Raw genomic sequence first — 20,763 nt, forward strand, 5'->3', positions numbered from 1 at the left:
TCCCGGTATCCTTTTCAACACCAGCGTTGCCTTTTAGTGTAGTTTGTTGTATGTGCTGTGTACATCGCGGTATCGGTTCGTGTTTTTTTATCTTATTCTCTTTGCTATCACGTGTGAACACGCGATGAACTGGAGTAGTTACGTCCGTGTTGTGATGGTTCCGTTTTTAGTATTAAGTGTAGATAGTAGAAACGTGTCCGTCCCGTAAATATCCTTTCCTCTCATACACACTTCTTCCCTGCTTCCCATGACCCCTTTCTAACTATTTATCCTGTATTTAGAGTGTCCTTAAATGTGGAATGTCTCGTTTTTTTTTGTCCTAAGCTTTGTCGATTTATGTAAAATCTCACCCGAAACGAAATACTCGAATAGTTCGTAGCCCAGGTCGGCCAGTAGAAAATGTGCTTTCGACGTAGTGTGTTAGGTTGCTCCTTTCATTGCGTGCTTAGTTTCAAAGCGTTATGAGCATGGTTGTGTGTTCGAAAGCGTGCAGAATTCCATTTTACCGTATTATGTTGAGGGTAGGAATCGAGCTGATTGAATTGAGGTTCGCCGGAGGAAATGTGAATATTTTTAAACGCAGTGTTCAAATATAAATATTAATGAAGGATGATTTTTTACATGTTTGCTGTTATGCGTTGTAGTAGTAAAGTGTTTGGGCTTCGTTTTGTCCTCTGTATCGTCCAATTATTTGTGGGTTTATGAATATTTGTTATGTTTTATGTCCGTTGTCGGTTGTATGAAGTTGTTGTGACACGTACAGATCAGATACCGAGCCGGTTCGGTAACCTTGTATCCTCGGGCTGTGCTATTTACTTGCAGAACATCGGCACGCTGATGCAAGCTAACGATGGGCCAGTTAACGAACGAATTAATATTCTATCAACGGATCCACCCCACCCGAAATGGCCAACTCCCGAGCTGCCTGGGGCGAAAGTGCAAGTAACAGCACCGCCAAGCAATCCTCCCAATTTCACAGCGTGCAGCGAAAGCATAAAGAGGCCGCGATTGCTTCATCGACAGCGGCATCGGTTTTACGGTGGTCTGAGCGGCAGCAGGCAAGTAAACGGCAAAAGATTGATGTCACGCGGGAGCATGCATGAACGCCTCTTCACAATTTGTTTCGTTGTAGGATTCGCTTAAAACTCGCCAGTAGTACACCCGCCGAAGAAACCGAAAGCTACTCTAAACAATGGACACGAAAGAGCCCGGTGTAGGGCCAATTTTTTGATTTCAAATCACTCCGTGTTCTTGTGGCAGAGTGTGTAAATCAAAGCAATTTGCTTTGTGCCAGGGTGTTGGGAGGTGCGTAAAACAAACATTCCGACTCAGTCCGCCTCACGTACGTTGGAGATCTTCCTCCAGAGTGCCACTTCCGACATCATGCCAGTGGTGGTTGCGCTCGACGATTCCGGGCCCAGTTGCAGGCTACCGACGGTAATTACTCGCTTCACGGTCTCTTACAACGAGTCCCGGGTGTTGGCAGATGGAAATGTCACCTCAAAACCCCCGACGATCTAGCAGACGATCGAGAGCGTGATAAAGCCGTAGGGGTGTGTCGAGAGACCGGAAGCAACAGTGCCTTCCGTTTGTCACCGGCAATGGGTTGGAAAGCGTAGCCGTGCTGGCGGGAAAAGCGCAATCCAAGCAAGCCGGGAAGTTAATGGCAGTAACACAAGGTAGCGCTCTACTGTTAGCGGTAGCTGGCGGCTTTTCTTTGAGTACTCACCTTTCGAGCGATAGTGCACCCCTCGTGCTTACAATGAAAGAGAAGGGTGCGTTTGACAAGTAAGTCACGCGGCCCATATCGACGCGCCCGTGATTTACATCTCCCCGACGGGTGCGTCTTCTTGGTATGTGCAAGCGTGCCCACGCTCCGTTTCAAGACTTGCGGTTCAAATTGCGGATCGTGCTGGTGACAGTTTCGCGACGACGGTGAACACGTACGGGTGGCGATGAATCGGCTGAAATAGGTCCTCCGTGGAACGCGCGTTTTTGGTGTCCCCTGTCATGTTGTTGGAGGTGGCGCCAACTTGGATTGGCCAGAAAAATTTCAAACGCAGGACATAATAACATCGCCTGCAGGACTTTTACTCGTGGACGAGGTAAAACACACGCTGAAAACACGATCGGAAAATGTTCAACGAGAGAAAGCTCACTGGCACGGGCCACGGCTTCGTGAAGGCGTACAGCAACAACTGGTTATCGCAGCTTGGTGCCGTCTACAGGTGCGTTAATGTTCTATTTGATCGTGATTTTAAAGCTAAATTTTCGTTTAACTCATAGTGTGGTGTCATTCAAGCGCGTTTTTATGAGATATCTTCAAATGAGACTGTTCGTTTTTCCTTTGATACTATTTCTCAACTCGTTTATCGTTCTTTGTGCATCGGTGCAGTCATGGCATCACGGTACGGTGCGTTTTCGAAAGCTGATCGTTAAGCATCATCCCAAATAGCGTGCACCGCAACGAGCGACCTTCATGTGCAACGAGTAGCTGCGCGAAAGCGCTGATGGCGGAAAAACAACCCCTCTCATTAACACGCCACCTTTCGGCCTTCTTCATTTCTCGCCGTAGGTACGAATCACCGAAGGATGTGTTGCGAAAACCGAATCACCAACACAGGAAGATCGCCCTCTACAGTATCCTGGCGATGGCGTTCGTCGCCTTTTTCACGCTGTTCATGATCGTGCACGAGGCAGACCGTCGATCACGCCAACTGGTGATCGAATCGAGTTTTGGCAACGAAACAGCCATCGAACCGAGTGCCGGTGGGTACAACACCGTCCTTACGACGCCACTTTCCGCTGGAAATCCTGCGAACGGATCCGGTGAAGCAGATGATCCGCACCGATCCGACCCAATTCCGGTGAATCGTCCCCGGCGACTTCGATTTTACGACGGCGATGAGCAACGTGAAGCCGTTACCGTCGGTCAGGATCGGTTGGTGTTGCTTCCAGCTCGCTTCCTGAGACCACCTTCATCGGCTGTAGCTCCTCAGTGGGCTTCCGGTGAGGATGAGATTGCCTCGGCCCAACGCCGGGATGCTTTTGTCTCCGAGCCGAAACCTTTCCAGCTGCAAACGCTTCCATCGCACGGATTACCGAACGTCGTGCCGGTTGGATTCCGTCCAATGCCCCGAGGAAACCGATCCGCTAAAGCGCTTTCCACCGCCGATTGGTCGTCGGCTAACGTGCAGGAGCTCATCCGGCAGCTCACGATGGCCAAACGCACGCAACAGCAGCAGGAACAACAGCAGCAGCTGTACTACAGTTACCCGTATCTAGCGTCACCACAACCGGCCGAATTTGGACATCCGGTTCACCCGAACCACCGCATCAAGTTCAGCGGCATTTATCGGCATCCGCGGAAGAACGGTGACATCACGACGTTGTTCGGTGCAGCCTCACAACGTCCACGTGAGGTCCGGCTGCAGGCACCCCAGCTCATTAACCAACAGCTGCAACCGGACCGGTTGTACAACTTCAAACCACAGAATCCGAGCGAGGTAAATCTGTTGGCCACGGAGCAGTTCCGATTCGCACCGCAAGCAGACGACGAGATGCCGGAAGGTTGGCCTGTCCAGGGGATGCCCTTCTCCGTGATGCTCAACCTGGAACCAATGCCCATGGGTGGTGGAGTTCCATCGAAGGGTACGCACCAACAGAACCAACGGAACCGGCAACGTCCTCGGTTCCCGTATCGCACGATCCCGCCCTACCGCGGACAGTGGACGGGAGAGCAGTCCTTCGCGCAGTTGACCCCGTATCAGCAACGTTTGGCCGCACGGGCACCATACCGACCAGGAATCGGATTCGGGCAGGCGGGAAGCGACGAGTACGAGGGTGAAAACTACTACCGCAAGGAAGGCCGGGTGTACCCGCAGCCGGTTCGAGTGCCCGCGTACTCTGCGCCCTTCATTGGATCCGGCTTTCAACCGGGCCGGTTGATGGTGCACTTCAACATCTACCCACGGCCAACGCTTTCGCTGGTGGCTGGACGAAAATCTGGCACGACCGAAACTACGGAACCAGCGACCATTACAACGACGACAACGACCACTTTGGCACCGAGTGGATCGGGCGAATCGATCGAACTGAACGTGGGCGAGTTGTCGGGGAAGGATCAACCGGCGAGCATTCTGCGGCCACCCGAATCCGTAACCCCCACGGTAGAGGTGCTCAAATCGATCGAGATTCCAACGCGCATTAACTTCGATCACGTGCCGCTCGGACGCAATCCGCCACCACCGGTACCGTCGTTCAGCAGGTGGACGAGTGACGAACGCACCGGGAGACTGTGGAACGTCGGACTATCGTGAAAGGATACCGAGCGCTGGTTGCTAAGGATACCGGGATCGGGATCAGGAAGGCGAGAGATGTTCGAACAGTAGGCTGGGAGTATGTGCATTAACCGTTTTTGTAACGAGCTGTTTGTTGCGTGGAACATAATAATGAGTGCCTAGCGCACGTTACATGTTTATGAGTAGGATAATTCTTTAGTGACACAAGAAACAGAAGAAACCATTATTGTAGAAGTTGTTAGGAAAAGTCGCTCTTTAACATAAGCTTACTGCTTTCATGCGAACGACCCAGGAAACTTTGCTGCACCTCTAAGTTCGTTACACTGCTTAATGCTTTACTTTTTATTTATATCCAAACGTTCAGGTTATTGGATGAGCGAAAAGCAATTAGCGAAAGGTTATAAAATGCATGCAATAGCTGTTTTTCATTGGAAAACATCTCATGTTGCGTATTCCTTAAAATATGTATTAAAAGTTTCCCCAGCATATGATACATAGATTCGTAATAATTTACTTTGTTGAATAATAAATACATTTGTTAAAACACAAAAATTGTTTATGATAAGAAATTGATGACATAAAAATTCGAAAGAAACGATAATAGCCCCTTCACAGTCCCTCAGTTTTGATAAAAGGGTCAACAAATTGTCAGTGTTTGGTAGGTATTTCCTTCCATCAAAAAATTTAAGTAGTTTATAAAAATTTTACGATTTAAACATAAAAGAAAAAAATCACAACACATTTCATGGAGAATCTATGCATGCTTATAAATAATGAAAAAATAATCAATGCACGTTTGCATGCAACAATTGCACAAAAATCAAGCCCCTCGTGGCGCACGCTGCTAATCGGGAAGATTTCGAGAACGGATTTTGAACGCCAAAATCGCCAAAGTTGAAATCGCGAGTAACAGGAACTCATGCGTCGAAGAGGTTACAAGCACCAGCTGTTATCCAAATGTTATCGGTACATATCGTCGATCTTTCTGGCGCACGATAATCAGCATCCCATCTCGTTTGCGTTCGTTTGCTATCGATCGGATTATTCTACGCACACTGCAGGATCTTATTGAGTGTCGTATCTTGCCGGTCATAATTCGGTCGCAGTATTTTGCCGATCATAATAAATTGTGTGGCAACGTACATAAAAAGCTTTTTCGATACAAAACAAAGCAACAAACTGTGTGCGATAAATTTATGTTATTTAAACCACCGTTCTCCACATCATTGAGCATCTTTTTATCACAAAACTATATGAAAATAGCTGGATTATCAAACACGGTGTCCAGCTAGCACGCATCACTCCATAGTGCAGCCAATGGTCATCTCCTACGCTCGTCAGATAAAAAATATAGTAGCTTGTCCTTGTTGCGCTCACGTGCTGCTTCCGTTATCCGAAATAGTAATCTTCAAGCCCATGCCGCACGATTTTATATCAGCAGTGCCAAATGTGGCGTCGTTGCGCGTGTTTCTTACGCACGTGGATTTCAGATTACGTGGCGCACACTGCTTGCTTGCTAATCGGGAAGATTTCGAGAACGGATTTTGAACGCCAAAATCGGCAAGGTTGAAATCGCGAGTAACAGGAAATCATGCGTCGAAGAGGTTACAAGCACCAGCTGTTATCCAAATGTTATCGGTACATATTGCCGATCTTTCTGGCACATGACAATCAGCATCCCATCTCGTTTTCTCTCATTTGCTATCGATCGGATTATTCTACGCACACTGTAGGATCTTATTGAGTGTCGTATCTTGCCGGTCATAATTCGGTCGCAGTATTTTGCCGATCATAATAAATTGTGTGGCAACGTACATAAAAAGCTTTTTCGATACAAAACAAAGCAACAAACTGTGTGCGATAAATTTATGTTATTTAAACCACCGTTCTCCATATCATTGAGCTTTTTTTTTATCACAAAACTATATGAAAATAGCGGGTTGATCAAACACGACGTCTAACTAGCACGCATCACTCCATAGTGCAAGCAATGATCACCGTTTGTTACTTTGTTTTGTATCAGAAACGTATTTAATATATGCAGGCAGACAATTTATTATGACCGGCAAAATACTGCGACCGAATTATGACCGGCAAGATACGACACTCAATATGATCCTACAGTGTGCGTAGAATAATCCGATCGATAGCAAATGAGAGAAAACGAGATGGGATGCTGATTGTCATGTGCCAGAAAGATCGACGATATGTACCGATAACATTTGGATAACAGCTGGTGCTTGTAACCTCTTCGACGCATGATTTCCTGTTACTCGCGATTTCAACCTTGCCGATTTTGGCGTTCAAAATCCGTTCTCGAAATCTTCCCGATTAGCAAGCAAGCAGTGTGCGCCACGTAATCTGAAATCCACGTGCGTAAGAAACACGCGCAACGACGCCACATTTGGCACTGCTGATATAAAATCGTGCGGCATGGGCTTGAAGATTACTATTTCGGATAACGGAAGCAGCACGTGAGCGCAACAAGGACAAGCTACTATATTTTTTATCTGACGAGCGTAGGAGATGACCATTGGCTGCACTATGGAGTGATGCGTGCTAGCTGGACACCGTGTTTGATAATCCAGCTATTTTCATATAGTTTTGTGATAAAAAGATGCTCAATGATGTGGAGAACGGTGGTTTAAATAACATAAATTTATCGCACACAGTTTGTTGCTTTGTTTTGTATCGAAAAAGCTTTTTATGTACGTTGCCACACAATTTATTATGATCGGCAAAATACTGCGACCGAATTATGACCGGCAAGATACGACACTCAATAAGATCCTGCAGTGTGCGTAGAATAATCCGATCGATAGCAAACGAACGCAAACGAGATGGGATGCTGATTATCGTGCGCCAGAAAGATCGACGATATGTACCGATAACATTTGGATAACAGCTGGTGCTTGTAACCTCTTCGACGCATGAGTTCCTGTTACTCGCGATTTCAACTTTGGCGATTTTGGCGTTCAAAATCCGTTCTCGAAATCTTCCCGATTAGCAAGCAAGCAGTGTGCGCCACGTAATCTGAAATCCACGTGTGTAAGAAACACGCGCGACGACGCCACATTTGGCACTGTTGATAAAAAACGTGCGGCATGGGCTTGACGATTACTATTTCGGATAACGGAAGCAGCACGTGAGCGCAACAAGGACAAGCTACTATATTTTTTATCTGACGAGCGTGGGAGATGACCATTGGCTGCACTATGGAGTGATGCGTGCTAGCTGGACACCGTGTTTGATAATCCAGCTATTTTCATATAGTTTTGTGATAAAAAGATGCTCAATGATATGGAGAACAGTGGTTTAAATAACATAAATTTATCGCACACAGTTTGTTGTTTTGTTTTGTATCGAAAAAGCTTTTTATGTACGTTGTCACACAATTTATTATGATCGGCAAAATACTGCGACCGAATTATGACCGGCAAGATACGACACTCAATAAGATCCTACAGTGTGCGTAGAATAATCCGATCGATAGCAAACGAACGCAAACGAGATGGGATGCTGATTGTCATGTGCCAGAAAGATCGGCAATATGTACCGATAACATTTGGATAACAGCTGGTGCTTGTAACCTCTTCGACGCATGATTTCCTGTTACTCGCGATTTCAACTTTGGCGATTTTGGCGTTCAAAATCCGTTCTCGAAATCTTCCCGATAAGCAGCGTGCGCCACGAGGGGCTTGATTTTTGTGCAATTGTTGCATGCAAACGTGCATTTATTATTGCTTCATTATTTATAAGCATGCATAGATTCTCCATGAAATGTGTTGTGATTTTTTACTTTTATGTTTAAATCGTAAATTTTTTATAAACTACTTAAATTTTTTGATGAAAGGAAATGCCCACCAGACACGGACATTTTTTTACCCTTTTTTTCAAAACTGAAGGACTGTGAAGAAGTTAATCCAAACTGCCCGATCACTGCTCGAACAAATCGGTAGATGCACGCTCAATGTGCCCGAGAACTGCTCGGGCAAAACTGTGAAGGGGTTAATAAACGCAGAAAATAAAATAAATCTACTGCACGCACTTTAAACCCATTGCATGCACGCTCAACCTACTGCACGCACGCTTAACCTACTGCACGAACCTCCAACCCACTGCACGCACGCCTGACCAGCTGCACGCACTCGTAGAACGCTCGACCCACTGCACGCACTCCTAGAACGCTCAAAGTCTACCCCCTGAGCGCATGCTCTCCTGGTACTTTGACGGCCGATTTTGTAATTTTGCCGACTTCAAAGTGTCCGTCCATTTTAGGGAGTGTCTACACGGGCGAAATAATTTCAAACAAGCGTTTAGATGCATTTCGATATTTGATTACTTTATTGAGTAAGAAAATTGTAAAAAATTACAAAAATGTACATTTCGTTTATTTTACGTCGCGTAGTAAATTTAAAGGAGATTTATCCGTTTTATTAGCAATGTAAAATCTACTATCTCAACATCGTTTTTCAGACTTTTAGCGTCATTTGCTAGCCATTACCTTCGTTCAATCAAGCTGAATCGTTCCCTCAACTAAACAGATTCTATCGTCTTGTGCTACAACATAACACCATTAATTACGGAGTAGTTTGTGAGGTGTATCATTTTTTACATGGCACGGATTGCCTTATTTGGACCCTAGCCACCGTCGAGTAGGGCATTTCCGCAGGCTGTAGCCCAAACAAAGGTCCACACCCTTTTAAGTACGCACAATCTACGGTTGAAATTCACGGCCTCAGGTTAACTTTAGGATGAAATAAAAATAACCATTTACTGCCGGATAGATATCAATCTTCAGCTAGCCGACGTCGTATCGTTGGCATCTTGGAGATTATAAAACCCATTAAAATATGTTCATTTTAGCACCGTTTTTAAACCGTTTCATCCGCATTTACGTTCGACAAGGCCGCGCACGGTTGCAAGGACACCCAACCGAAACCGTGATCATCGATCTTCTGCCTCAAATGGGCGTAAGCTTGGCGCAACTTCCAGCTACTCTCTTAATGCTATTTTAATAATTAAATCTCTAAATTTCGCATCCGCAAGTAAAAAATACGCCTTAACCTTAACTGCAGTACTGTTCTCTCGATACAAGAATGATGAAACCTTGCTGGACCCAACGCAACGCAGGGGGTGTCTGGTGCCAACCTCGTTTGTCAACCCTTTCGGCATATTCAACCCCTATCTCAACTCGATCGATTGTCAACGGTTGACCTCCGTCCACACTGCCACCGGGTGCTAGCCTTCGGGAGCGCATCCGCACGCAGATTCACCGGAATCCGGTCACTCGAACCTTGAACCCAGCGGCACAGGATAAAAGCGGCACGCAACACCCGTACCCAAAAGGCTCCGGGTCTGTTTGATTTATGATCTTCCAACGCGCGCGCAGGATGTCCATATTCCAAGCTTCGGGATTCGCGATCGCAAGGCCACTGACTAAAAAAAAAAGGCGTACAGCATTATTATTATCACCACCGGCCATCGGTGACACGGCGCGGGTGTGCTTTTGTTTTTCGTTTTCTTTACCATCGCATCGCTGGAGATTGCCTTCTTTTTGTTGTCCAATCGAATTTCCGGATCCCTCCAAACCGGCCTACGGTGCAAAAGATGCATCGTCTGCATCGTCTCGTGGTGCATCGTACGGTGCAGATTCATCGTTCCACCGTGGGGAGTGATTCCCATTCCATTCCATTTAATTCGTCTCATCCTCCGTCGGATGGTCATCACGTCGCGTTTAAATCACACGGATCGTTTTGGTTTTGTTTCGATGGCCTCCAGCGTCGGACCGGGTCTTGCCAGTTCATTGATGATGTTTCCTGCATTCATAAAAACGAAAACCCAACGTCGTCGACGGGAGGACACGCGGTCGAATGGAAGATAAATTAATCGACGATAGTGCGCCGTCGCAGAAGGCTATTGACACCCGTCCGTGGTCGTCCGTGTGTCCGTCCGCCCACCAGTTCTGATCGTTCCCGGGATGCTAGGAGGGGGATTATTCGCGATCGCGAAAAAAGACCCCTAGGAGGGTTAAAAATAACCGGGACGATGAAAATTGGACGCTGGATGTTCTGGTTCTTGGTCCGTTAGGGAAGAACCACCGAGTGGCATATGTGAGCGTGAGTCACGCTGTGAGTGGACGGGATGCTCGATTTTGTCGCCCAAAAAGCTCGATGAGGGTTCTGTATGGAAGCCGGGGGTCGCATAAATTTGCATTTTCCGCCAATCCGGCTGGCAGGTTGACCGGTTTTCTTATCCCACGTTGGCGACGCTCCGAAACGAATTCAATCCACCGGGATGATGATGGGGATGTCGAGCCACGGGTGTCACGGGTGATGATGATTCGCAATTTAGCTGCAAAAAATGAGAGAAAATAACGATGAAAAGCAGTTAAATGGATGCAGAAGGTTAACACGTTCGTTCGGCGGTTTTCAGAAGCTAGACATCTCTTTTTGTGAAGTGAATGTGCCATTGCTTGTGACATAACTGAAGAAGATCGAACTGAAGGTTCTTTCTCATTACCATCCCAATGGCAAGGCTGACGCACGTTGGGGATTCGAAGTATTCCCTCAATCACTCGAATCACTCGGGAAATACCCATATATGCCCGGCAAGTTCACCGCACCATAGTACGAGGAATTGAGTCACGGAGGAAAAACGTCTTTTACTGCAGCCAACGAAAAATGCACAATCCACCACTGCGAAGGGGGTTTTCCCCACTTTTTGACCATGAACCACTGCGGCTAAAAAGGCTGGTGCAATTTGCAAGAATATTTTAGAAAGGCTCGCACACCCCGGCCGTGCTGGGAGTTTTCCCAGGCATCCGCCGTGTGGCCAGCCGATGTTCTTTCGGTCACACTGGCCACTGGCTCGACGTCAACACCGACCGATCGGCCCAATCGACCTCCTCAGTGACTCGCAATCCATACCACTTTCGATGCAGCAAACGCGCCTTCAAGGCTTTGAATAATTTCCACCGAAAAACGATGCCTCACGCGCAATCGACGAGGACGTGGATTAAAGTTTGTATTCAAATTCGCATACACAAAGGCACACAATCTACATCCAGATAGGATGCTGTGAGATTGCTCGATAGATGCCAAAAGCTAGCTCGGTAGCTGAGGTTAATCGATAAAATACCTCCCAACCAACCAGAGTGTGTGTGAGCGAGAGAGAGAGAGAGAGAGAGAGAGAGAGAGAGAGAGAGAGAGAGATCAAGAAAAGCGAGGGAAAAACAACCGAAATCGTTTGCCTCAGGGGATGCCACAAACGAAGTGTTAATTAAACGCTGCGCCCTCCATACTCCGGTGAGGCTTCGGTTTATTGCCATTCATCCAACGGACAGCACCGTTGGTGCAAGAGAGGGTGCTACCACCTACACCGGCTCCTTCCCGAGGATGTGAACACAAAATGGAGGCGCGCGTGCACGCTTACACGCGGTTGATTGAGTTCCGTTTGTTTACGATCGTCTAGCCGTTTATGCTTCGAAGGCGGCGTGGCGCGATTTTCAACCACCGCGGGAAATGCAAGCGGAAAAACTCGGAGGCAAAAAAAAACACCAACCCACTCAACCTATGGTAGGGAGGGTTACTGGACGGGTAAAAAATACTACCCCGTTTACGATCGAAAATTTTCCGAAACGAGCCGGTTAAAGAGCGTCGGTGTACTTTTGGCCCTGGTCTTCCAGGGTAGCTTTAAGTTATGACCGTTCGCTTGAACCAAAACCATCGGTAGGTATTGTGTTTTGTTGCTGTGTGGGAGGGGAGGGGGGGGGGGGAGGACATTTGCTATCTGTTTTCGGTTTACTTACTTTGGATGATTGTTTGCCGGCGCAGTTAAATTAGCTGACGGTCAAATTAAATTCCAGCGCACCGCGTAGTCGCAATGCCGCCGCCGCTGGCCGTGAAATGGAACAGACGGGGAGGTTTTTGATTTAACATATTTGATTAGCTCTGGACGTCCGTTAGGTTGGGGGTGGCACTGCGCGGATCGGTAAGTGATGGTCTGCGAAGGTTCGTCGCTTGTGATGAAGTCTTTCTCTCTGCCGTGGTTGGAGCGTTGCTGTGGTGAGAAGATAAAGCAAAGATAGAGCATTTAGAGCGTTTAGTGCATAACCCGAAAATGAGATCTAGGTGTTTAGATAATAACCTGTACATTCTGTCAACAATTGAGGGCAACATTTTTAAAGAAAGATGTCTTAAAAGCTTATTTTGCGGCCTTAAATTTCATTCGATAAATTACCCTAAAAGGACTGCATGAAGAGCTTTCCACACTGACGATTGGCAAACTATTTCATACGAGGCGATATAATATTCATATATCCCTGCTATCGCCGTCCCATCGTGGAGTAGGTTTCTTTTTTTCCCACGATAAAAAGGGGCCCATTTTGCGGCTAATTAATAATTAACAGCAACAGTGCTCGCTAGACCGTCGTCACCTATGCAACATTTGACCACCAGTCGCAGGTTTCATCGTGTGTTTGCGTCATTTCACCACCTTCCGATCTTATCGCTTCCATTCGCTATTGTAGCTCCACTAATCCTGGTGGACCGATACTCGTCTCCGTCACCGGGAATGGCGACGATGTTATCGGACGCGATGAAACCTCACCGATGGTTGAAGAAATTAGTCACACCCAACCAAGGGCTCCGAGCAAATTTTAATAGACAAAACACTGAAACAAAATGCACTGAAACTGAAAAATTAAAGCTCAAGCTTGTGAATGGTGGTGGGTTCAATTTTTCCTAAAGCAACCATTTTCTCCCCTTCCAACTAACCGGGACCCGTCACCAACCATTAGCCTGTCGTGGAGGCGCTGCAGCAGTTTGGCAAACATTCACGCTGATTTACGGACCATCGGCTGCAGTCGCCATCGTCGTTGCTTTTGGTTTGAGATCCCCCACCGATTGCGTCTAACGGTGGCCCAATTTAAATGTGGAACCATGTGAAACGGTTTAATTGCACGTGGCTCTGCAAATCTACCGCCAACCGGTCCCTGACCGATGGCAGGACAATGGTCATCGGAGAGACATCTCTCGTGCTTTTGGGCTTCGAACCCACCGACGTCTCCAGGGGTTCTAATGCAGATGAAGGTTCGCAAAAACGAGTCCTCTAACCCAAGGTCTTCTGCTAGGTTCAGCACGCAAAAGGTGCATTTGGACAAACAATGGCCGTGTCGCGGTTGGGTTCATATTTTTGCGCCAATTTTCACGACGGATGGACTCCACCTTGTGTCAAAGCTGCACTGTTTCGTGGCACAGAAGAATCATGTCATCTTTGCCGTTCCAGTTCCAGTCGCTCTCGCACCACCCGCAACGCGATCATAAAACCAGGAAGTGAACAATGCAACCGGCAGATCGGTTTAGTGCGTTTCTTCCCGCACTTCGAATAATTTCACATGAATATGAATAAGCTGGCACGTCGTTTGTACTCTTGTTTGTTGTCCAAATTGTGGATCCTTCCCTCGGTGTTCCGTGATTTGTAAAATTAATTTCTATCACGAGCCAAGAAGCACATCCCCTCGCTCGAAATATTCCCCCTAACCAGCTGTGCCTCCCGCACGGGATGGGAAAATGTTCGCACTTAAATAAAACACGACACGGAAGAGAATACACAAAACTTCCTGTTCCACAAACCACCGGTGGGCGTCGTGGGCAATCCCAAATCGTGCCAAATGGATGACACCATAGCCTACGTGTTAGCTGAGGACCCTCCCAATCGTTTGTTCTGACACGCTTCGTTCCGCTGATTCCGTGATTAATGTACCGCATTCGTTCTGGACGGGCAAACATACACGAGAGGATCTCCTACCTGCTCTGGTTGAGATTGGTTGAGTTCGGATTGACAAATCTTCACCGGGGGCACACCTTCCGTCCAAGGTCATTTGAAGGTGGTACGCGGGAACGCATGAAAGTGAGCTTTTCCACGACGAAAATTTACATCCAACGCGGGCGAAGAAAAACTGTCTCACGGTTGGGGATGTTGGGCCCCATTACGGCAACATCGGTGAGCACGTCAAGAATGCTTTCCGGGCGCAAAAACGTGCCTTTTTCAGCGACGAGTGACGGGTGATCGGTCGGCTGCACTTGACCGCACCGTAGCTGGCAGCTGTTGAAACATTCATAAAGCTCGCCTCAAGACGACCGAGCGTCTTATCGATGAATTTTAATCAACGCTCTTATCTCACTCCGTCACACTACTCCCGTGTAAATAAGCCGGCTTAACGGGTTGACTAAAAGGCGCAGTGATCGTGAAACGTGCGCTTTGTTGCATGATTAGTGCAATGGTTCCCAACGCCCAAACGTGTATTAGATTACAAGAGTACGACTCTGCAGAATATATAGATTGTAATAACAAGCATCTTGGGCATATTCTAGGTTCAATTTCGGTCGGGCAAAGCAAATTCGTGCTCATGGATTATGCCTTAACGCTTATTCAACTATCGCGGGAACCAGCGAGCAGCCACTGTCTGGGGGCCGGATCGCAATTACGACCAATAAATCACACATTAATTGAACATCAAAAAACAAAATACTCAAATACCAGCGTGCCAAAGCGTTACTAAGCTGGCTCGTGCTCGTGCAGACTCAAAAGCCAAAAACTAAAGTTTGTTTATTTCTTCTTCTTTTGGTAACTTCTTGCACCTCACTGAAGATAAGTACTCATAATCCGCTTGGTTCGTATTCTGACCGGAGCTCTAACCCGCAATAGCTCCCGTCGCCGGGAGAAGCAATGGTAGAAGGAAAAAAAACAATGGGCAATAAAATCGAAATATTAGAAGCCTCTGCCGAACCGACGGTGAATCCGCACCGACGGTCTTTTCCCCCATAGAAGGTGGAGTGGCTTTGGAGTTTTCACGCCCGGTTGCAGCGGTCAAGTGGCCCCTTCACCCGTGCGGTAGTTGGGCGCATGGTACACACAAAGAGCCTGCCAGAAGAACGAGTGGGAGAGGCCCGATTCGCACACATTTCGTCGCTGGTACCTAGAGACACCCTCCAGGGCCTCCGGAGGTTGGCCATCGCTGATTAAAACCAACCCAACCGTGGTCAGGGTAGCTCAGTTGTCGGCCAACCGCATCCCGGCGTCGGTGCTCTCTCGGGTCTTGATCTTGCCTCACGCAAAGTGCATTGGGATCGGGAAAATTCTGCCCATAAACGTGGAAGCGCCGTTGAAAGTGAAACGTGATCTAGTGCCCTACGTTTGGAACCGACGAATTCGGCGATTCGGTGTGCATTTCCAGATTGCAGTGTGGCTACTAACTCTAGCCTTTCAATATCGCTAAAATGGTAATTGAAAACTAAATGTTATTATCAAGTGATCGAACCCAAACAAGCACGACCGTTGGCAAGTGACACTAACTCACGGCAACTGGTCTCGATTCGTTCGAAAAACTCTTCATCCTGGCACACCTTTGTGACGGTGGTGCGTTCCGTGATATGCAAAGTGATTTAAGAACATCTTGCTCTATCTGCGTGATTGATGCAGGGAGGTGGTTGGAAAAGTTCACGAAGCAACGGCAACGGCCATCACGAGATGGTGATGGCACCATCGGTTGCTGGGGCACTCCTGATGGATTGACGAATTGTTTTTCACCGAAACCGTCGACATTAACGGGCCACGTGATGGATGATGATGGCCCGTCGTTTAGCGTTTGCTAACCGGCCAACGTCCGAGAGATTCATGAGCGTGTGTGCAACACGCCTTACCCCAACAAAGGGCTATGGAAAAAAGGGGTGCCTTACGAAATTTGCGACGCCCTTCCGTGATAGCGCAGCATCGTTGCGTTCTCCAAGCGGTTGGAACCCGAAACTAGATCTTCTTTTAGGTTCTGCAACCAGATCGGCCCTACTTTTGAGTGCGTGAGCGACGATCGAATCTTCGAATTAGCCTCCCCGGGAGCGTTTCGGGTTCTTTCGCCCACCACGGTATGGTGGCGAGAGTCACCTAAGCCGTAAAGTGATCTTACGCGATCGTATGATACATTTCGACAACACGCCACTCGCTTTTTGGAGAAGATGTTCTGGAGGGATTTTTGACTTGCAAATCAAGGCAACAACTCCAGAACTGGTTGTCGTAGGACATTGCTCTTCAAAGGGTAGATTGATGATAAGCGAATCTCAATCAGGCTTTCCAAAAGGGAAGAACCAACCACGATCTGGTTCCCCTGCGGGATACTTTATTTCCCTATTAGCATAGCAATGGTGCTACTAATAGGGAAGAATCTATTTCCCATTCTATCGGTTTAGGATAAATGGTCCCTGTGGTGTGGCGGTTACTTGTGTGTGTGTGTTTCGATGAATCCAAAATCAACATACAAAAATTGATACCCGTCTACGCTTTTTTTTCTTCATTTTATCTCATAATTTCTCCTTCAAAGGCACCCGCACTAGTCTTCCTGTTTGCCGCCTGTATGGTGGCCTCTGTCACAGGACAACAAGGTTTCCAGAATGGTTACAACTACGCCAAACCTTCGACACCGGCCCCGTTCACAGGCTACAACTACCCAAAACCCTCGAAACCCTTCAACGAGGGCTACACCTACACCACACCACAATGTCCACTCGTCCTGCCGAGCACCAGCACTGTCACCGACTACCAGACCATCGTATCGACCTCGTTCCTTACGCAAACCCAAACATTGCCTCCTCTAACGAGCACCCGATTCGAGACTTCCTACGTGACACTGCCTCCAGTCGTACAGACTCTGACGGACACTACGACCGCGTACGTAACGTTCACCTCGACGGATTTCGTGGTGTCCACGACGACGGAAATTCAGCCCACAACTGTCACCTCTCTGCTGACTACGACCTACTGCCAGCCGAACACGTATCTGCCACCACCGACGCCACCACCAAATACTTACCTTCCGGTGGATCCACCCTCCAAGGAGTACCTCCCACAGCTCCCATCCGCACCGCAATCGAACTCCGCCGGATCATCCGTAGTCCGGCAACCCAACCAGGGTGCGTTCATCTCCACCTTCGTCCAGCAGCAGTCCGGACCGATCAAGCGTGCGTCTGGTGGTGATCCTGCACGACTTCCGCTCTCCGATGAACGGCTCGAATCCAACGAAGTGATCCCAGACAACGGAGATCAGCTTTCCCAGCCGGCCATTAACATCATCTACGTCGATCGGCAATCTGCGGCCAGTGGCCAACCACCGTCGGATCTGATGAACTGGATACTGTGCAAATTTAACCTCTCGAGTGGCACGTGCTCGGACAAGTGATAAGCGATCACGTCCTTGCAAAACAAAAAAGGGCGAAAGAGCAGCGAGTACATCCTGTCCGTGTTTCCGGCTGGGTGATGATTGTGATAATGGAAAAAGAGAAACTAAACACACACACACACACGTAATATATTAGTTTAGGAATCACTACGGCCTGAGGGAGCATAGAAATAGTACTGTCTTTAATCACACCAAATGGAATCGAAACGGGGAGCAACCCCGATCGATTAAGCCGCCCCGAAAGTGCAACCGAACAAGCACTAAAGGAGAAAACAGCGGAAACTACTACCCCTTAAAATATACTGATACTATTTATACATCAATAAGCGATCTTTCCTAACGACCCACGGTAATGTTGAGAACAGGAAGATGGACAAAAACAAACGCACGTAATTTGTGGTCTGTCGTAAATTAGATTACACACGAATTGAATACCCCTCCTCATGGGTTCAGAATCTCTGCTCGTGGGGCGGTCAAACCACGGAACGAAAGGTTAATCTTGAATAATTTATGAGCACCCGTGCGCAGGCGTGGCAACTGGCGAAAGAAAGGGTCGTGCGTTTTGAAAAGCGACGAAAGGGAAAGAAACGATTTCGTTCACACTTGCAGCACAGAGGCGCGGTTGTTTCGGGAAGATATTGCTGCATTGTTTGAGTTTGCAACGGTCAAAATGGGGCGTCTCAAAAGTTGTGTTCCACGCTGAAATACCACCGATGCCAAGATACCACATTGGATACCATTTTTAACGATCCCTACGCGTCCCAGAATCCCAATCCTGAACGGCAATTAGAGCGCAGTTTAGGTGGCTTTTCGTCTCATTTATATTGGCACGTTCGGGTTTCAAATGCCATCTGACCACGGAACTGGTCCTCCCAGAGGCGGCTTCCTACGAGCAGTGCGATTTTATGAATAATACCCCCGAAAAGTAAGGGATAAAAGAGAGAAGGAAAACCCCCGGACGTCAATGACCGGCCGCAGTTTTGGCCGCAGAACGCGCATGGGCGCAGCAGCAACGCCCAACGCAAGAATGCCGCTCCAAGGTTCCAGACTCCTCACGGGCTCCAGATGGAGATCCTCTTGTGCCAGTACCAGATGGTTGGACGTACAATTAACCACCTCCAGCGTGGGGGAAAACTGCTCATGGAAAAAGAACACTCCCCACCATGGGAGCCAGTCGTCCAGTTCAGGAGTGGTTTCCCAAATCTCAGATCCTGCGTGCAGACAAGCCGACAACCTCTCCACCACGGTCGGGTCATTTCGGGAAGAATTATCGCGGGTGTTGAAAAAGAAACCGACATTGCCACCCGGCCACAAAACCGGATCCTGCAATCGGTTCAGAAGAAAAAAAAACGCGCGAAAAGAGATGCCGATTGTGAATCTAGATAACCGAACCGAGAGGGTCTCCCTAAGATTCCGCAACCGATTATTACAGGTACAGCACCGGTGCTCTAGGTGACGGGAATGAGAATTAGAACGGTTTCGTTCGCGTTTTAGAAAGGGCCGCCCGGATCTGGCCATATTTAGCATGCAACCCGAATCCTCAAACCGTCAAACCGCGATCACCGTGATGATCAACGTCACGCTTGTCAAACATTGTATGCGATCGTAGCAACCACTCCGCCGATTCGGTTGATTTCACTCGCCCAGATTCACTTTCGTGATCAGGTTTTTCGATCGCGATGACATCGGATGCGCTTTCGGGAGTCGATTGACAGCGGATCATGTTTATTTGCCGCCCGGGTCGCCCACCTTGGCCGAAGCTTTTGCGGGTTGGTACTAATCCGACGATAAGGCACGCCAACGGTACAGACAGAACGGCGCTCATTAAGACGCCTCCGCTAATAATGTGCACATCATCGCCCACCAAGGCTTTCGCAGGCTGACACGGTCAGTTTGCTGGCATAAGCGTGAATCGCGAACGCGCGATCGCGATCGAGCGAACAACCGAACCGCTAGGGGGATTCGGTGGCTCGGATGAATTCGGTTTTATATAACACCACCCCGATCCGCGCACGGTTCGGGCTCAACCGCAAAAGGAAAGGATGCTACCAAGCTCCGACGAGTAGGACAGGTTCTGCCCAACATCAGCCATATAAAGCCGATCGTTCTGGCGCATTCCGGTGACAGTACGGTGCGAAGTGACAAACGCGCTGAAACGTTCGCTCCGTAGCGTAGTGCAAACAACAACAACAACAAAAAACGACTAGCCAGGATCCTTCCCCGTGAGGACAGCTTTGTGGGACGTTTGAGTGTTTGCTGAAGTGAAATGAAGAACGCGCTAGTGATCGTTGGGGTTAGCGTTCTGGCGGCGGTATTGCTGCTAGGAGTCGAAGCAAACCCAAGGTTTGATGGGTACAGCTATACCACCCCGGCTGCGGATGGGTATCATTACAACACGCCACAGTGTGGATTGCCGGAACCGTGCAATCCGGAAACTACCACGGTGACGCGTCCTGTCACCATCACCAAGACGGATGTGCGCACGTCCACGGACTTCCGGACACAGATCGTTCCGACAACGACCACCGTCACGAGTCGCAGCACGGTTGTCAGCACGAATGTGGTTCGGGATGTGGTCACGCAAACGTTGCCACCCGTTACCTCAACGCGGACGGAAACGCGTACCAATACGGTGACGTCCCGATCAACGGAAACGGCGTTCCTTACCGAGACGGAAACGGAAACTCGTACGGACACGGTCACGGCTACCAAGACGACCGCCACGACGAAGATCGTCCCTACGACGGTTGTGAGGACCGTTACGACGACGCAACCTCCGGTGGTCCTTACCGACACCGTCACTAGCACGGCCGTACGTACCAACACGGTCACACGCACCAACACCGTCACTTCTACCGTGGTTGAAGCGACACCCGTTTACGAGTACTTCACGGAGACGGAAACGCGAACCGTCACCAGGACAACGGCTACACCGGTGTTGACCACTGTCACCCGGACACAGACCGTGCCTGTGATGACAACGGTGACACAACCCTGCGCTCCTGACAGGTCCTACTTGCCGGCTCCGTCAAGCTGCCCACCTCCCTCGAACGAGTATCTGCCTCCACGAGCTCAAGCACCACCGATTGATTATCTGCCACCGCCCAAGAAGGATGTCTCGTACCTGGTGTCCCGGAAAAACCTCTTCCAGCTGTTCTAGACGTTGAATTGCATACCTTACGACACACCCACACACACAGAAATTCATCAATAAAAATACCGGATGATATT

The 20,763-nt window shown here is 48.4% G+C and overlaps 3 protein-coding genes across 3 annotated transcripts; all 3 read left to right on the forward strand.

The window, feature by feature from the left end:
- Positions 1–2,136: 2,136 nt before the first annotated feature.
- LOC128725038 (uncharacterized) lies at positions 2,137–4,319 on the forward strand. Its single transcript, XM_053818757.1, has 2 exons — positions 2,137–2,228; positions 2,576–4,319. Exons 1-2 carry the CDS (start codon positions 2,137–2,139, stop codon positions 4,317–4,319), a joined length of 1,836 nt encoding a protein of 611 aa, XP_053674732.1.
- Positions 4,320–16,710: 12,391 nt separating this feature from the next.
- On the forward strand, positions 16,711–17,532 carry LOC128725039 (mucin-2-like). Its single transcript, XM_053818758.1, has one exon. The coding sequence runs from the start codon at positions 16,711–16,713 to the stop codon at positions 17,530–17,532; it is 822 nt and encodes a 273-aa protein (XP_053674733.1).
- Positions 17,533–19,719: 2,187 nt separating this feature from the next.
- LOC128725542 (integumentary mucin A.1-like) lies at positions 19,720–20,763 on the forward strand. Its single transcript, XM_053819295.1, has one exon. The coding sequence runs from the start codon at positions 19,799–19,801 to the stop codon at positions 20,690–20,692; it is 894 nt and encodes a 297-aa protein (XP_053675270.1). The 5' UTR covers positions 19,720–19,798; the 3' UTR covers positions 20,693–20,763.

This window comes from Anopheles nili, chromosome 3 (assembly GCF_943737925.1).
Source record: "Anopheles nili chromosome 3, idAnoNiliSN_F5_01, whole genome shotgun sequence".
Lineage (NCBI taxonomy): Eukaryota > Metazoa > Arthropoda > Insecta > Diptera > Culicidae > Anopheles > Anopheles nili.